Below are 17,394 nucleotides of genomic sequence, written 5' to 3' on the forward strand. Positions count from 1 at the left end.
ACGTATATGAAATAATTAAAGTTTAGATATTAGATATACAAATACAAAAGAATAGAGTGGCATGTATGTAAATCTTCCATTGATTTAACCATATCCTACTTTAACTTTAGCACTCATCAAAGAGTCCAAATATAAATTTTAAATCATTAAAAATACTAAAATTAAATAATTATAAACCATCAACTTTCACTTAATCACATTACAAACCTCCATAAAAGCCCCTCCTCCCCTTCTTTCTCCCCACCTTTCATAGATCCCATAAGAGATAGAGAGAGAGATGGTGAGCTTCTACAACCAAAACAATGGCTCTTCCCACTCACAATCCCCTTCTATTCCTCTCCACCTTTTCTTATTCATCGTCACACTACTTCTCTTCATAACCCTATCATGGTATCTTAACTATGAGTCTATATTGGAGAGCATGATAGACCAAATAAAGCTATTGCTCGTCGTGTCACCTCTCGTCGTTCTACTCGTCGTTCGCCTGCTATCGAGTGGCTCCGAAGGGAGGCGAATGGTTCCCTTCTTTGCATCGTTGCCGGACGACAGAGATGCCCTCCATCGAGCCGGCGGATCGCCGTGGGGCGTCGGCTTTCTTCTAGTTCTTCTTTTGCTCATGGTCTCTTATCAGTCCTATTTTCAGGAATTTTTGTTTTTAAAAAATAATTAATAGATAATATTTATGCAGATGATATGAATTTTTTGTTTATTGAATTCCTCTATCTCAAAAGCTCTCTCTTTGCTTATTCATTCGCAATAACGGCCGCATTTTGTTGTGATGTTAAATAAGTGAATGGCAGGCATGTAAATATGAATGTTTAGGTGTTTGATATGTAAATACATAATAATTGTGTGGTATGAATGTAATGTTGGGATTTTTTCATTGAAATTCTCAAATTAATTTCAATACCCATTAGAATTCTCAAATTAATTTTAATACTCATTGAAATTCCCAAATTAATTTCAATACCCATTAGAATTCTTAAATTAATTAAAACTCTGTTTTAATTTTAATATCCATTGGAATTCCTTGGTGTTTTCAAGGGAAATAAATTTCGGAATGTGGTACATATAGTGTCTAAGTTCAACACAAGAAACGTTCCATAATGTGTTCACGTCTGTTGAACTCTGTGATGGGCAGAATACTATAAATTAAATGTGATGCTTGTTGTTTTGGTCACTAAGCTTGTTTATCTTAATTTTAATTTTTTGCACCATCGAGTTGTGAGTGAGAAAACTTAGAAGATCTATAACAGAAGATTTGTCGTGTGAGTTGTGAGTGTCGACTCTATTCGTATAAGTTATGGCTGGAGGTATGTATAATCCTATCTCGCTTCCGCTTATCGATTCAAATATGATTTTAGATCGAATATGTTATTTAGATACCACATGTAAATGTCGATTTTTGTTAATTGAGCTTATTTTTAAGCCATTCAATTTAATTATTTGTTGCATAATTATATGTAAAAAAATGTTGGATTAGAATTAAAAATTAGTGATTAGTGGTCAGTGATTAAGGTACGTTCTTAACTCAAGTCTCAAAATTAGACAGAAAACTCTCCATCAACTACTCTATAAGCCTTGCGCTTACAATATCTGTTATAATAATTATACAATTTTATAAAAAGTACTGGAAAGAGATTTAAAATTATTTAAGAATAAAGTTACATTGAAAAATCTAAAATCTTAAAATTTCATTGTGTCCATTTTCGTCATTTAAGTGATGCACAAATAGATTAGACTCTATATTTCATATTGTATTAGTTATGATCTTAAAAATATCATTGTTAGAAGATACATATTGTATTAGTTATGATCACAAAAAGATTAAGAAGGGAATATTTCATATTGTATTAGTTATGATCTTAAAAATATCCAAAGATTAAGAAGGGAAAAATACAATGAAGACCATTGTTAGAAGATTGGAGGTCCGCTTGACCGATTGGGTATATTCATAAGAGCCAAGCCAATAAGTCCGAAACCGATTGAACCATAAGAGCTGACAAAAAAACGAATGGATGAACAAGTACGAACAATTGGGCCAAAAAACAAGGCAAAAGAAGTTCTGAGCAAAATACTACAAGGAAGCATACATGACAAGATAATCGGCTCTCTAGTAGAGTCAATTCATGAGAGGATCTAGCTCCAAAATATCTCAAATCATCTCATAGATGCCCCAGAGGCTTCTCATTAAAACCAATGATTGCCATGTAAACTCTATCTATTTCTGACGGAGCTAATCTCATCGACATGAAGCCAACAAAGCTTGGCCCGTAGGGCGAGAAAATTGTTGAACAACAATCTAATGCATGTAAAATACTAGGAATACATTAGTCCTGACTCCTTCCAAACAAGGAGAAAAATGTAATGTCATCATGTAACATCTGCTCCATAAATAGGGGAAACATTTTATGAATAAGTGACGATTGATTACTATTCATTACTCATTTTCTGTCTCTCTCTCTCACTCTCTTTATTTACACTATAATCATTGGTTATGATTTACAGACAAATTATAATTCAATACACAACATGTGTCAATTAAAAATTTATACTTACACATAAAATGTATTTTATTTTAAAAAAGGTATTGTACACCCAAAAAATGGTATGAAAGGAAGTTGAAATAGCTTGATGTATTAAATCAAATACTAAGCGTTTGACTGAAGAATTAATGGTCGGCTGATTAGCCTGAGGTCAACAGACCAAGGGCCATATTGGCCGACCAAAAGCGAACAAACATGTATGGCGAAAAATGTGCAAACCAATGACTCTTCAACCAACTAGCTGGAGTCCGACCTTCCCGCTGGTTGGCCATCCTGGCATGTTGTCAGCAAAAGTCTGACCAGCCATCTATGGCCAGTCGTCGCCTCAAGTAACCGATCGGTCATCCTAAGCCCATGACTAACTGGCTAACTGACCGACCATCTATGGTTGGCCATCTAGATCCGACCGCCCACAAAGTTCAAACGCGAACAACTTTCGAACACAAAAGGTCGCCTAAACATCCAGATGGAGTGATCGGCCAACGACATTTCAACCGACCAAAGGAGGAATATGTTGAAAGCGGTTACCATACATGCAAAAACCAAAATATCTTGTACCCCTTCATTAAAGTACTATTAACGATTGCTTTAATCTTCTGTAAAAAATAAATTTTATATTAATAAATATTAAAATTTAGACGATAGACATAAATTGATAAAATATACGCGGTGCCTACTTGAGTGCAGCAAAATTTATACCGGAGAACTGTCCGGATAGCTCTCTTATCTCCTCTTTCGCTCTGAGCGGCTGTTCTGCAGAATATGCTCAGCAAAACCATGTAAACCCAATCTGCTCTCCCATTAGTGCAGCAGCAGAGAGAGAGAGAGAGAGAGAGAGAGAGAGAGAGAGAGAGAGACGGGGAGCGAGGGAGCAATGGTCGGCAGCAATCAGCTATTGCTCTCGTTGCCGCCCCCTTGGGCACACTCTCCCCGCAATCTTAGCAGAGGAAGAAACGATAGAATCGGAGGAGGTGAGTCTTTGTCCTCTTCTCCTTGCAAGCAGGAGAAGTTTATATGCTTCTTGTGTCCACTGATTTTCATTCTATCGATGAATTGAAATGCGAGATTCGGCGGTCGCCGAAATTAAAAGTTGTTGGATATGCATTTTAATTCCCTATTTAGTTTCATTAGAATACTGAGAAGTATGTTTCCTGTCGCATAATCTGCAATTTTTTTATTAATAGATTTATTCACTAATTTATTTTTTTCCGCTGCTGATATTTTCATGCCGGAGACTTATTGAGATATGTAAGGGTTGAGCAAAGATGACTGCATCAAGTAAATATGAAAGTATCAAGGGATAGTTACATACAGACCCCCCGAAACATTGATATTTACAAATTAAACACCCGGGTGATTTTTTTAAGCTACAGAAACGATGTATTCACTTCTGTCATGATCAAATTATTGAGAATTTGATAAAAATATGAAAAATATGGGTTGGAGTTTTACCATGAATGTTGATATCTGATTGAGAATTTGAAAATTGGATGAAAGAGCCTGGCTGATTTGTAAATAGTAAGTTTCGCATGGTCTGCATGTAATTGCCCAAAATTTAAGATGCATCATTTTTTTTGGGAATAGTATGAGCAATAGGGAAAAACATATTATAGATTCATAGAAAAATAAGCATTTGTTTTGAAGAAGGTTCATAAAACATTGGTTCCATAGCCTAGGGACATTGTTTTTTTATATTCAAAGGGGATTCTTGGCTCTAAGTACAGTTTTAATATGTAAGCATCTATTTGAACAAGTAAAAAGATAGATAATTGAGGAAATATTGAGTTGTGGCATGAAATTTTTGTAGTTTGTTATCTTGAATTACCAACAAGATTGCTAAATGATATAATGATATGTTGGTGTCATATATGAGTAATTTGGGCCTATTATACAATAGAAATGGAATATTTATGCGGATGTTTGGTCAAAAAGTGTGTATTGTATGGGACAAAACAATGAAAAACCTGTTTTTTAGGATGACTTGAGCCGGTTCGTCAAATTTTTAACCTATGATGTCGTATCTCTTAAAGATTTGAAGAAGATTCTTAGCTTGTAATTTATTATCCGTTGTTTCAGCTTTAATAAGTCTAGCCATGATTGACCATATGGTTACCGTTTAATTAAATGGCAAGTTAGTTATGTCAATTGGCCTATATTAAATTCGTGAATTGTTTGCCTATATACATTATTTTGGAGAATAGTGTTTTGTAGTATCTAATGATGGCCTGTTGTTTAGTGTTGAGAACAGGTAACTTGTTCCTGATACCTTTCTGAATGAACGTATGCGTAAAAATGACTCAAAATCATAAACTTTGATTTTGCATTGACTTAAACTTGACTCAAAATGCTTAGATTATGTGTCAAAATCGTTTTGGAATCAATTGAGGTCTATGCATAAGTATTTAGATTATACTATATATCTTACACATTTATATCATACATATTATATGTTTCGGGTTAAACTCATTTTGAGACTTTTTTTTAGCAATTCAAAATATATTAAGGTGAGTCGGAGAACTGGAAATCTCACCAACGGAATTAATTTCCAGCCTAGCTTTAAGTTTCAAGATTTCTTGAATGTCCTCCTCACTTCTCTTCATGCAACACTTCACTAACCTCACAAAAGAAAATGAGTTCTATAATACTCCCAAGAAGCCAAATAAATTTATGTTGAATTCTTTTTTAAGAACAATTCCAAACCATGAAATTCTTTTAAAATCGATTCAACTAAACAATACTTACGTTGATGATGGTTCATCCTAACATTTCATGACTAAGATTTGAACCCATATTCTATAATTCTGTCTTGCTTCTTGATTATCAATTAGAATCCTCAATCTTACTGATGCCCTTTGATGCTCTATCTATGTCAATTTGATGCATCATGATTATTTTGATTATTTGGTTGTTTTTCAAATATTTCTATGATGGTATCATTACCTCTTTTTTGTATTTAATTTTGATGAGAAAAAAATATATAGAATCATCCCTTTCTTCCATATTATTTTAAGTATAGGGATGTATTTCTTTTTAGTATATATCTAGATTCTGACTTTAAATTATTTTTTAATCTTAAAGATAATTTTACTTTTATGAAGGATTTTAATGCTTATAATTGGAATTATGATTTTTATGAATTTATTGAAAGCCTATGAAATGTATATAAGATTCTTGTGTTGATTAAGCCTTTGATCGAGGATTACTTTATTATGATATGGGTTCCCGTGATATTTATTACTAATGCTCAACAATTAAGGCTCTCACCGTAGCAAACTTTCAAGTTTTACTTTTGAATATTTTTAACCCCTTAGTTCTAAAGCTTAAAGTGATGTCTTTTTTCACCACTATTATTCAAAAGCATCTTGAGGTGACAAATATATTGATCCACATCTTTGTGTATTATTATGTATTATTCATCATATATACATATCTCATAAGTTCAAAAATTGTTGATTTCTTTACTGGAACTTTATATGTTGAGTTCATGTTGTCTTTGCTGCCTTCGATATATGATTGCATGATCCACACTTATGGTTCAAATATATTTTATGATGATTAGAAACGTTAGTGATCTCAAGCTGATAGATTCTCTTCCATTTATTCAAACTATATATTGATAAAGTATGAAATATCCAATTCCATTACCTCCTCACTCATGGAGATGAGACTTCTAAGAAAGAAGGTTGTTTATATAATACAAGATTTGCATAATGGTTATTTGATTAATTTATTTAATTTTGCATTATACTTCATTTTTATTTTTATTTAGGGGCACTTACAATGCATACCACCCAATTTCTATGTATTTACATATCTAAAGCCTAAACTTTACTCTTTACATTCATTCCACGCTAATCTTTCATATCACATCAAACCACCATATTAACTTTTAAATTGTGAAATAAACCTTTTTATGCATAAGCAAGGCGGCATGTATGTTACAATTGAAGTTTAGGTGTTGGATATGAAAATAGGTAGGAATTGAGTCGTATGCATGTAAATCTTCCAAAATATTTATTTTTCATTAAAAATCATTATTTTCAAGGTAAGTTCTTATTAATGGATTTCTATTTTCATTAGAATTTGTTAATTTTAAAATTTAACCTTTTTTTATTTTATTTTTTAAATGTTGTTCCCTCCTTTTGTAACTTGATGCTTCAACGCTTGTAATTGGAATGATCATCTTATGAATTACATGAAAGCAATTGCCCTATACCGTATTGATTCCTCCTCATTTCTCTCTCTCTCTCTCTCTCTCTTCTCTCGTCTTCCTATGACTCACTCTCCCTCTTCTTGCATGAACATGTTGCTTGAGACAAGCAGTGCAAATTCCAACATTACCTACTCCTTAATCTGGAGAATCACTAATGAGTTCCTATATTCTTTCACTACACTTTCCCTCTACGAACTGCATATTCCAACATTACCTGCACCTTAATCTGGAGAATCAACAATGAGTTCCTCGATTTTCTCACTACACTTTCCCTCTGCGAACCAAAAAATTGTGTCTCAATTACGGAATTAAACTGAAGTTAAAATCAAGCCTTTCAAGATGAGCAAGGTCTCCTTCTCCATTCATTTGTTTGGTGCAAATTCTTATACTAGCTGATTCTACTGATCTTCTGCTGAATGATTCTCTCAATCCATATGCCATTTTGAGATTATTCTTCTTATTTCATATGAAATGTTGTCATTCCATTCTTTTGTGTAAAGCCATAAAAGCCCTGTGACCAAGTTCAAAGCATGGGATAATGTCAGACACGTGATCGGATCAAAATATTCCAAATATATTTGAGAAAAGCACAAGACAATAGCCAAACTTGACCAGCTCGGCAAGATAGCTTGACAAACTCAGCTTTGCTGAATTCGATTGATTCAATTATAAAGCATACAGAGTATTAGCCCAGCCAGCTTATTAGATAATTAGTTTGTCAGTTTGGAAAATTAGTTAGGCAGATAAATGTTGTGGTATGTTGAAATAGAATAGAACGATCGACGACGAAGTGAAAAATAGAACGAGAAAATTCACACCAGAAAAGAATACACAGATTTACGTGGTTCGGTAAATTGCCTACATCTATGGAGTTGCAGAGGATTTTACTAAATGAGGAAATTACACCGTCATCGATCACCTCGACGATTACAAGAAGAACATTTCACTTCCTCTCTCTCTCTCTACCGGAGATCACACCGAAGAAGAAGAAGAAGAACTGGGGAGAGCACACCTTGAGATTCCTTCTGCCTGCTTGCACCTTTTCAAAACCAATTTCTTCTTTCTGCCTTTGCCGCAAATAAGAACTACTTCTTCTGCCTTTGTCGCAAGCCACAAGCAAGAACTCCTTCTGTTGCCTTTTCCGTAAACAAGAACTCCTGCTATCTTTTTACAAAACAAGAAATCCTTCTTCCTGCAATTCAAGAGGAGTCCACGGTTTCTTTTTTTGCTTGCATTTATGGTGGTGGGGCCAACCAAAGCAAAGAGGCACGTCTCTTCCAAAGTAAGAGGCGGAAATAGTTGGCAGTAAAAAAAAGTGCAGTTTTTTTTTTTCTTACTTAGCTTTGACAGGAATAGTTATAACCGGGCTCCACCCAACAAATCTCACACTTGGAGACCGGTACACAGACAACATCACTCTTCTCCTCAAACTTGTATCCTCCACCTCTGCAACTCAAGACCCCTGTCTTCAAGCTAAAACACCAACTGAAGCTGTGCACAACTTCAGTTTCTCAAGAGTAACACCCTTTGTCAATATATTAGCAGGGTTCTGGCTCCCATAAATTTTCTCAAGCAACAACTTTTCGTCATCCAACAATGACCGTATGAAGTGATACCTGATCTGAATGTGCTTAGTTCTAGGCTGAAATGCTGGATTCTTGGCAAGGAGTATGAAGCTCTGACTATCAGTGTAAAGAATGCCCTTCTATTCTTCTTGCCCAATTCTTCCAAGAAGTTCTGTAGCCATATCATCTCCTTTGCAGCCTCTGACACTGTTATGTACTCAGCTTCTGTAGTAGACAACGAAACTGTCTTCTGCAGGTTAGAGCCCCATGATACTGCAGTGCCACCAAAAGTATAAATATAGCCCGTAGTACTTCTTCTGATATCAATGTCTCCAGCTATATCAACATCAACATAGCCTTGTACCTCTGAACTCTTTCCTAAGAAACACAAACAAGTTTCTAAAGAGCCTCTTAGGTACCTCAAGATACACTTCACAACTTCCCAATATTCCTTTCTATGATTACTCATGTATCTACTAACAACTCCCACTGCATGGGCAATATCAGGTATGATGCAAACCATAACATACATAAGTGAACCAATAGCTGAAGCATAAGGAACCTTACTCATGTGATCTCGTTCCTCCCCTGACTTGGGTGACAGATTCTTGTTGAGTCTGAAGTGATTTCCCAAGGGTGTGCCAACTTGTTTGGTCTTATCCATGTTAAATCTGCTAAGTAGCTTTTTCACATATTCAGTCTGAGAGAATCTCAATGGCTTCTGACTCTATCTCTGACAATTGTCATACCAAGGATTTGCATTGCTGCTCTCAAATCCTTCATTGCAAAATACTCTAACATCTGCTCTTTCAGATTATTGATCTCCTCAATACTAGTACCTGTAATAAGCATATCATTCACATACAACAGTAGGATGATATAGGAATCGTCAAAATACTTGACATAGCAATAGTGATCTGCTTGACATCTGTTGTACCATGCACTGTGCATGAAATTATCAAATTTTTTGTACCACTGTCTAGGAGCTTGCTTCAGGTCATACAAGCTCTTCTTCAATTTGCAAACGGACTCTTCCTTTCCCTATACCACGAACCCTTCAGGTTGTTGCATGTAGATGCCTTCTTTAAGATCCCCATGAAGAAAGACTGTCTTCATATCTAACTGCTCAAGGAAGAGATCTTCAGTAGCCACCATAGACATTACCATTCTGATGGTTGTAAGCTTTACCACGGGAGAGAAAATCTCGGAATAATCAATATCATGCTTCTACTGAAAACCTTTTACAACAAGTCTAACCTTGTACCTCTTATTGTCATCGTGCTCAGTCTTCACCCGGTACACCCACATGTTATGTAATGCTTTCTTCCCATATGGAAGTTCTGCCAACTCTCAAGTCTGATTTTCTAGTAGAGAATTCATCTTATTTTTCATGGCAAGCTCCCACTTGCTTGAATTTTTACCTTGCAAGGTTTTTTTATACCTCTGAGGTTCTCCACCATCTGTCAACAGAATGTAGTTCAAAGTTGAAGAATAACGCTGTGGAGAACGTCTAGCCCTTTCTGACCTGCGAACTGCAACTGTAGGGGTAGACTGCTCTAAAACTAACTGTGGAACAATATGAGAGACTATCCTCATAGCAAACAATGCTATCTTAGACAAAATGCTATATGCACAACTACAAAATACTCTTATCTTGATGTATTTTCCATTTTCAGTATAGCCATTTATGTATCCACCTTTGTGGGGCCAATCCAAACCTATAAATAGGGGAGACTATCCATGGGGTGAGGAGATATTTTCTCTCTTTATGCCTCTTGAGTAGAAGAAATTATACCAGACTTTGCCTATTTCATCTTCAATCTTAGAGAGAATTTTGCTGTATTTCTACTATTCTCCTTTAACAAGCTCTTACCTAGTTGGTATGAAACCACCAGCTATTCATGATCCAACACTTTGGCCACTAGCTATTCATGATTCAACATTTTTGCAAAGACTAGTGACTTCCCACGAAGTGTTCCACAAGTAACAAAACAGGTTTTGTAAAAACAATCGCCATTTATTTATAAGGAGAATTACACATGCTACTGATTTATTTCCTATTTACATACTAATATTCGGGTTCTTAGAAGGAATAATATCAATCTCCTGCTACAACCAAATCATTAAGAAGTTAATAAAATAAAAAGAAATATCGGTGGAGTTTTGTTGTGCGCTTCTAGATTTGTGTGTCATTATTATGAATGGATGTAGTTCGGTGTCATGCTCTTCAAGATTTGCCCCAAACACTTCTTTATTTTTCATTTATATATTGTTGTATTCATCCATGCATTGTTTAATTGATTTCTGTTTTTTTTGCATCAGTACCAATCAACAAAAAATTAGTCAAATTTCAGGTCAGATGTAACTTGGAAGATGAAATAAAGGGTAAAGATGATGTTAGATCCTCATATCAAGGAGAGGTGAGCTTTCTACAGGATGATTCTTGCTACATTTTTTGCAAGGTCTTCATATGGAGAATCTTGTGTCATTCCTTTCTCAAGTACTTTGGATATTGTTATTGCTTGATTTTGAAAATTGCTAAGTTCGTCATCCAAGTTTTGTGTCTTGCTTGTCTCATAAACACACATAATGGAACCCTAGAAAAAAACTTTGAGCACATGGATTGAAGGCCTTTACCGTTTCATTAATCTTATAATTGTCTTTAAATTACAATTCATATGCTTTTATTTTATTGGCCCCTCTTATTCCTTGAAAGAGTATTGCAAAAATCTATAAATACTTCATTTTGTTTATACAAAATATAACTCTCTTTTCCTTTAGTTCGGTTTTATGTTAGCCAACATTCTTTACTTACAATTTTTTTTTGGCATGGTCAATTCTCTTTCGCTGCTCGTGGTATTTCCGATCCTGAGTTTTTCACGTAAAATCTACATGTTCTTTCTTATATTTATTTTGGTATTTATCTCACTAGTTCTATTACAAAAATATGTTGGAATTATACGTATGACAATTTCTGGCGAGTTACTTGCACAGGGAGAAAACAAAACAGAGAAAATAAATTCTATATAGAAGCCAAAATATCCAAATTCTGTTTCAATATTCGTTGTACAATTATATATACCGACTTTTATAGCATATTATGTCTTAAGGATAAAATAAATATGTAAATTCTTGATATGGAAAATACTTCCAAATATAAATGGAAAAGTAATTACAAAAAAATAAAGGTAAAGATTTTGTAGGTTCGCATGAGCTAAGATGTTCCACATCACTCTTCCCCTATTTCAAAAGGATCAAAGTTGGTTGTCAATTGGGTTGTAACTTCATCAGGTGGGTGATAAGTGTAGATGTCAGACCCATTGAATGTTGACGAGGGGTTCATGTCCGACGACAAGGCTATGAAATAAGCATTGTCATTAATTCATGTAGTCGCAGGAAATCGTCCAAATTTTTAGGGACTTAATTTGGAATATGTGCAAGGCACGAAGCATTATTTGCTGAGACGCACCATAACAAGATCACTTGGTTCAAAAGCCTCATCTTCTATGAAGATTTGCCTCTTTTTTATACTTACTGTTTAATTCTAGCAATTTGGAATGTACATCTTCTAAAATTTTAGCATTGTAGCCATTTCGCCAACAAGAATGTTCTTGCACGTTGATAGAACTGCGAGATCAAAAGTATGGTTTGGTGGCTTAATATAAACTATAGTAAAATGATACTTACTTTTGGAGTTATTTTGCATGAAATTATATGCAAATTCTTCTTGACCAATGAATTTGTTCCACTGTTTTGGATGAGCTTGAGCAAAGCAATGCAACATATTTCCTACAGTGCGGGTTACCACCCCGGTCTGTCCATCCATTTGTGGGTGATAAGCGGAGCTTAATCGGAATTCGTTTTGTAACCTTCTCCATAATTCATGCCAGAGACTAATAAATTTTATGTCTCTATTCGAAGTAATGTTGCGAGGTAGCTCAAGAAGACACTATTTCATGGAAGAATAATTGAGCGAAGTGAAGCAGGTTAGAAGTTTTCTTGTAAGCAATGAAATGTGCATTTTTGAGAATATGTCCACTACTACCATAATAGAATCCATATCTCGTTTATTTCACAATAAACCCAAAACAAGGTCCATACTTACATCTTCCCATATAGAATTCAGGACCGATAATGGTAAGTTAATCCTGTATTTTGAGATGTCTCTTTGTAAGTTTGACATATATGACTCTTTTCAACATTGCATATAACGTCACGTCGTTAGTGCGACCAAAAGAGCATGTATTCATAATACATAACTGGTTACCTCAAAAGAGATAGCCATGGAGAATGGAATATTCTCCATTCAATTTAGAAGAGTGGCATTTATTACATGGATCAGAAAAATCAGCATCGACACTGTATAGTTCTTGCAAAGATTCCAAACTTGTAATTTGTGTTTTTAAGGTTGTCAGAAGTGCTAACTTTCGACTGAGAGCATCAACAACCTTGTTTTGTAAATCGGCTTTGTGTTTAAACACAAAACTAAACTTTTGCAAGAATAAAACCCAACGAGTGCGGATCCTACTCAATGATTTTTGAGAATTGAGGTATTGTAAAGATTGATGGTCAATGCATAAAAGAAAATCCTGATGTAGAGGATAATGTTCCCATTACTTTAAGATTCGAACCACTACATACAATTCATGTTCATAGGTTGGCCACTTTTGCCTTGCTTTTTCACTAAAAATGCAATGGGCCGCCATTCTTTAGAAATAACAGCTCCAATGCCAATAGAAGAAGCATCAACATCCACATGAAATGGTTCGTCAAAGTTCGGTAAGGCCAAAACTGGAGCTGTTATTAAAGCTGTCTTAATAGTTCCAAAACTGTGTTGTTGTTCACCTCACTAATGAAATGTTTTATTTTTCAAGCAATCAATAATTGGTGCGAGAATACTACCAAAACCTTTAATTAAACAACGATAAAATTTTGCCAAATCATGAAAACAACACACCTCAGATAGAGATGACAAAATTGGCCAACCTTTAATGGATGAAAGCTTTTGGGAGCCCATTTGTACCCCTTTTGCCGAAATCACATAGCCCAAATAATGAACACTTGGTAAAGCAAATTCATTCTTTGATGTAATGAGGTAAATTTTATGAGACCGTAGAACCATAAATATTGAATAAATGTGTTGCATGTGCTCTTCAAAAGATTTGCTATATGTTGATATGTCATGAAAGTAAATGACACAAAAAATATTTAAAAATAGCTTGAGTAACTCGTTGATGAGCCCCATAAAAGTGCTAAGTGCATTGCATAACCCGAACAACATCACCTTCCACTCTTAAAGGCTCTCATGACTTTTGAATGTGGTATTCCATTCATCTCCCAGCCTAATGCGAAATTGGTGATATCTTCTACGAAGACCCAACTGGGAAAATATTGTACCACCAGATAGTTTATCTAACATATCTTCTAAGTGATGAATCAAAAAATGATATTTGACAGTTATTTTATTAATTGCGCTGCTATCCACACACATTTGTAATTGACCATCTTTCTTTGGCACCAATAATGCTGGAATATTGCGAGGGCTCATACTGTTTTTTGTAGTATGTAAAATGTTGTGCGTTGAAAGTAACTAATGTATCTTTCTCTTTCATTCAAAAAGAGCATACATTAGGACGGCATTAATTTATTGCTCCAATATGAAACTGCCAAGGTCGACCGATAATTAAATAACAAACATCCATGTCTAAAACATCACAAAGTACCTCACAAACAAAATATTTCCCAATAGAGAATGTGACATGATAAATATCCGTAACTAAGACATCAATACCTCGTTTCACCCAACTAATCATGTATGATTTATGATGTTTACTAGTTTTGAGATTGAGAGCCTGTTCCACAAAGTTAGAGATGATATTTTCAGTGTATCCACCATCAACGGGTAGATCACACACTTTTCCATTAACCATACACTTGGTTCGAAAATTATGGGGTTAGTTTGACTTCATCTTTTTCAAAACTAAATTAAAAAAAAAAAAAACGTTCTTTCGAAGCAGGCAACGGGATTTCAATTCCGATGACCGACAGCTTCTTACGGGCAAACCCCACACCAAAAATAGTGCCGACATGCATCTAAGAGTTGTTGCTATTGTTGAGAGGGACATTTGTTTGATTTATGACTCGGTTGAAAGCATCTGTAACACCTAAGGTTGGTGGGTTTGCTCTAAGGATTATCCGTGGCCTGCAGTTTTGACTTGCTGACAAATCTAAAATCTATAGTAGAAGTGTTTTTAACAGCATTTGGGGATGGATTAAAACCAGATTTACTTTCTAATGGTTGAAAACTTGTCTTATCATGTATGGGTTCTTGAGATTCCTTCTTTGTCGAGTTCCTCCTGTTGTGCTGATTGATTTGGATTTCTACGTTATTTGCAAAATTCACAACCTACGACAAGGATCAAATCGAACTCAACTCAAGTTATCTTGGATTGCTTCTTTGAAACCTCCAATATATCCGACAACCATTTGATTGTATATCTCATTTTAGATTCTTCGCGCACTCAGCCGATTGAATTGCTTGGCGTACACACTAATAGTTCAGTGAACTCGTGTGTAATATTTGTATTGAACATATAACGTTTGCTTGAAATTAGTAGGTAGAAAATGAATTCCAAGGAATTACATCATTCTATACCAACTTCTGATATGGTCTTTTCCTTTTCGCAGACGAGATTGTAACAATTGTGACCACCATGCGGCTATTGCCCCCTTTAGTCGACACACTACATATTTGACTTGCTTTTCCATCGAAATTTCCATATATTTAAAAATATTTTCTACGGCTTCCCCCAATTGAGGTAGTCCTGAATGTGTAAATGACTATCGAAGAACGGAATATCCAGTTTAACCTGAAATTCTTGTGGATTTCTATCATGAAATTGATACTTATAATTTCTTGATCTGTCGGTTAGGTAAATTTCTCTTCCTCTGAATCAGAAAATTCGAATCGCGAATGCAGATCTTGTTGGCTTTCAGGAATCAAATGCATGAAATCCATACCTAGCATTCCTCTTTATTTCCTTATTCCCCAAACCAATCGGCAATGAGGATAGGGAGCGATTGATTACTCTGATGATTTGAGACTATGTATCTCCCTCCTCATCTCCATCACAATCTTTCGAATTCTGTAGTGAGTTCATCAATGCATTGTGTGGTTATTGTGTGCGCCTTCCACACTGCATCTATGCTCCGATCATCATCGTGAGCAGCCATCCTCCTAGTTCCCTAATCGATGCTCTAATACTAATTGGTGTGGTACCTACACAGGGAGAAAACAAATTCTGTATAGAAGCCAAAATATCCAAATTCTGTATCAATATTCCTAGTACAGCTATATATACCGACTCATATAGCCTATTTTATCTTAAGGACAGAACAAATCTATAAATTCTATATAAGAAAAATATTTCCAACTATAAATGGAAACGTAATTACAGAAAAATAAAGGTAAAATGGTCTGTACTCTTGCATAAGCTAAGATGTTCCACATCAATTTCTTAGGCTTGCATCCAATTATAATTGGTCATTTGATGACATTCTCTAGATTTACATCAAATGAATCATTGTTTCTGAATGATTTTAATTTGAAAAAAAAAAGGTAAGGCCATTTAATTTTCATCAGGTTTCATGGTTGTGTAATATTAATCCCGAACACCTCTGTCAAGTAATGCATAAATGGTTATCATCAAGGGGCTAATCGAGCATCGCTTTGTTTGAGCAAAAGCAAAGCTTGATAGATTGATAATATCTCCTTGAAGAACTGTAGACTGGGTATTATCCTATTCTTTCTTTGTTGCCTTGCGAAGAAAATACGCTATGCAGATTTAGTCGTGTGTCAAGCAACACTATTGTTTGTTACTGTTTGAATGAGGTTTCACTTATTTCCCAACAGTACAGAATATGCCATCGAGAATGTTAACATAAAAATATATCCTTACAAATCAATTACTTCTCCTTGAAGGTATCATAGATATATTAGCTTGCAGCTTATGCATCTCATGGAAGAATGCCGGAGGCTATGATCTTATGGCTTCATTTGGTTTTCTAAGCAAATACTCAAAATAGTAGTTCTATGATGAGAAAAGTATCAAAAATGGTCCCCTCTCCACAGGGCCATTTTAGTCCCAGAGCTTATACAAATATCAATTTAGTCTTCAAAATCTTTTAATATGGGTAAAAATAGGTTTTTCAGCCTTCATTAAAAGTGCTTGGGGAATAATTTGGCACTTTTATAAACTCAAAAACTAAAATGACCACATGTAATATTCAAGGGACTATTTTGATACTTTACTCGTTCTATAATAAAGGAAAATACTTTTTCTATGGCGGAATTTGCAGTTCTTCCCTCTTTTTTCTCTTTTTTTTCTGAATTGTTAGTCATAGTTTTATTGTAGTCATCAGTGGCATTTGCCAAATGCTTTAATTACCTGTGCAGAGATTAGAGACAAAGACCTCAAGGCGTAAATCCATTGCCTGTTTCTGTGCATCTCTGGTGTTAATAAATCTTTCAGTTGGTACATTCAATGGAGTTGCATCAGACCTGATTGATGGTTCATTGAAAGAAAAACCTGTTTGTCGAAATTGTGGGGGCACAGGTGCTATAATATGTAAGAATATTTTTTTTCCTTTCCCTTTTGTTTTGTTTGTTTTATTTATATATCTAGCCTTTCAAATTTGCTTAAATTAAAATATTAAATAATGTTCGGTGACAACTTATAACTATCATTTGAATGTTGCATGTCAGAATCACTGTTGGCATTAGAATTCAATGGAAATACTATGTTTTATTTTCTATAAATTCTTTAATTATTGGATTACACTTTCAAATGAATTGAGTATTGAATAAAATGACATGAACATGTTTTGAGAACTTTTTTCGAGGTCAAACATAAAATAAACATTGCAAAGTGTGGAAGAAATTTCTTTATATCCAGCCAGTCAGTTCATGCTGCTACCTTTCTCTGTTACAGAGCCTCTTCTTTGTTTTGGAAGATTTCCATACATGCCACTCAATACAAATGTATTTAAATATCTAACACCTAAACTTCAA

At 34.8% G+C, this 17,394-nt stretch overlaps 2 protein-coding genes across 2 annotated transcripts in view; both read left to right on the plus strand.

Moving 5' to 3' along the window:
• Window positions 1–267: 267 nt before the first annotated feature.
• Window positions 268–784, plus strand: LOC110020098. Its single transcript, XM_020718076.1, has one exon. The coding sequence runs from the start codon at window positions 278–280 to the stop codon at window positions 668–670; it is 393 nt and encodes a 130-aa protein (XP_020573735.1). The 5' UTR covers window positions 268–277; the 3' UTR covers window positions 671–784.
• A 2,455-nt stretch (window positions 785–3,239) lies between these two features.
• LOC110020061 overlaps window positions 3,240–17,394 on the plus strand; it is a 45,187-nt gene continuing 31,032 nt past the window's right edge. The window contains exons 1-3 of the mRNA XM_020718035.1: window positions 3,240–3,517; window positions 10,647–10,744; window positions 16,780–16,951. Coding sequence (XP_020573694.1) covers window positions 3,421–3,517; window positions 10,647–10,744; window positions 16,780–16,951 — 367 coding nt within the window. The 5' untranslated portion in view covers window positions 3,240–3,420. The remainder of the gene's footprint in view (window positions 3,518–10,646; window positions 10,745–16,779; window positions 16,952–17,394) is intronic.

This window comes from Phalaenopsis equestris, unplaced genomic scaffold (genome assembly GCF_001263595.1).
Source record: "Phalaenopsis equestris unplaced genomic scaffold, ASM126359v1 Scaffold000090, whole genome shotgun sequence".
NCBI classification, from domain to species: domain Eukaryota; kingdom Viridiplantae; phylum Streptophyta; class Magnoliopsida; order Asparagales; family Orchidaceae; genus Phalaenopsis; species Phalaenopsis equestris.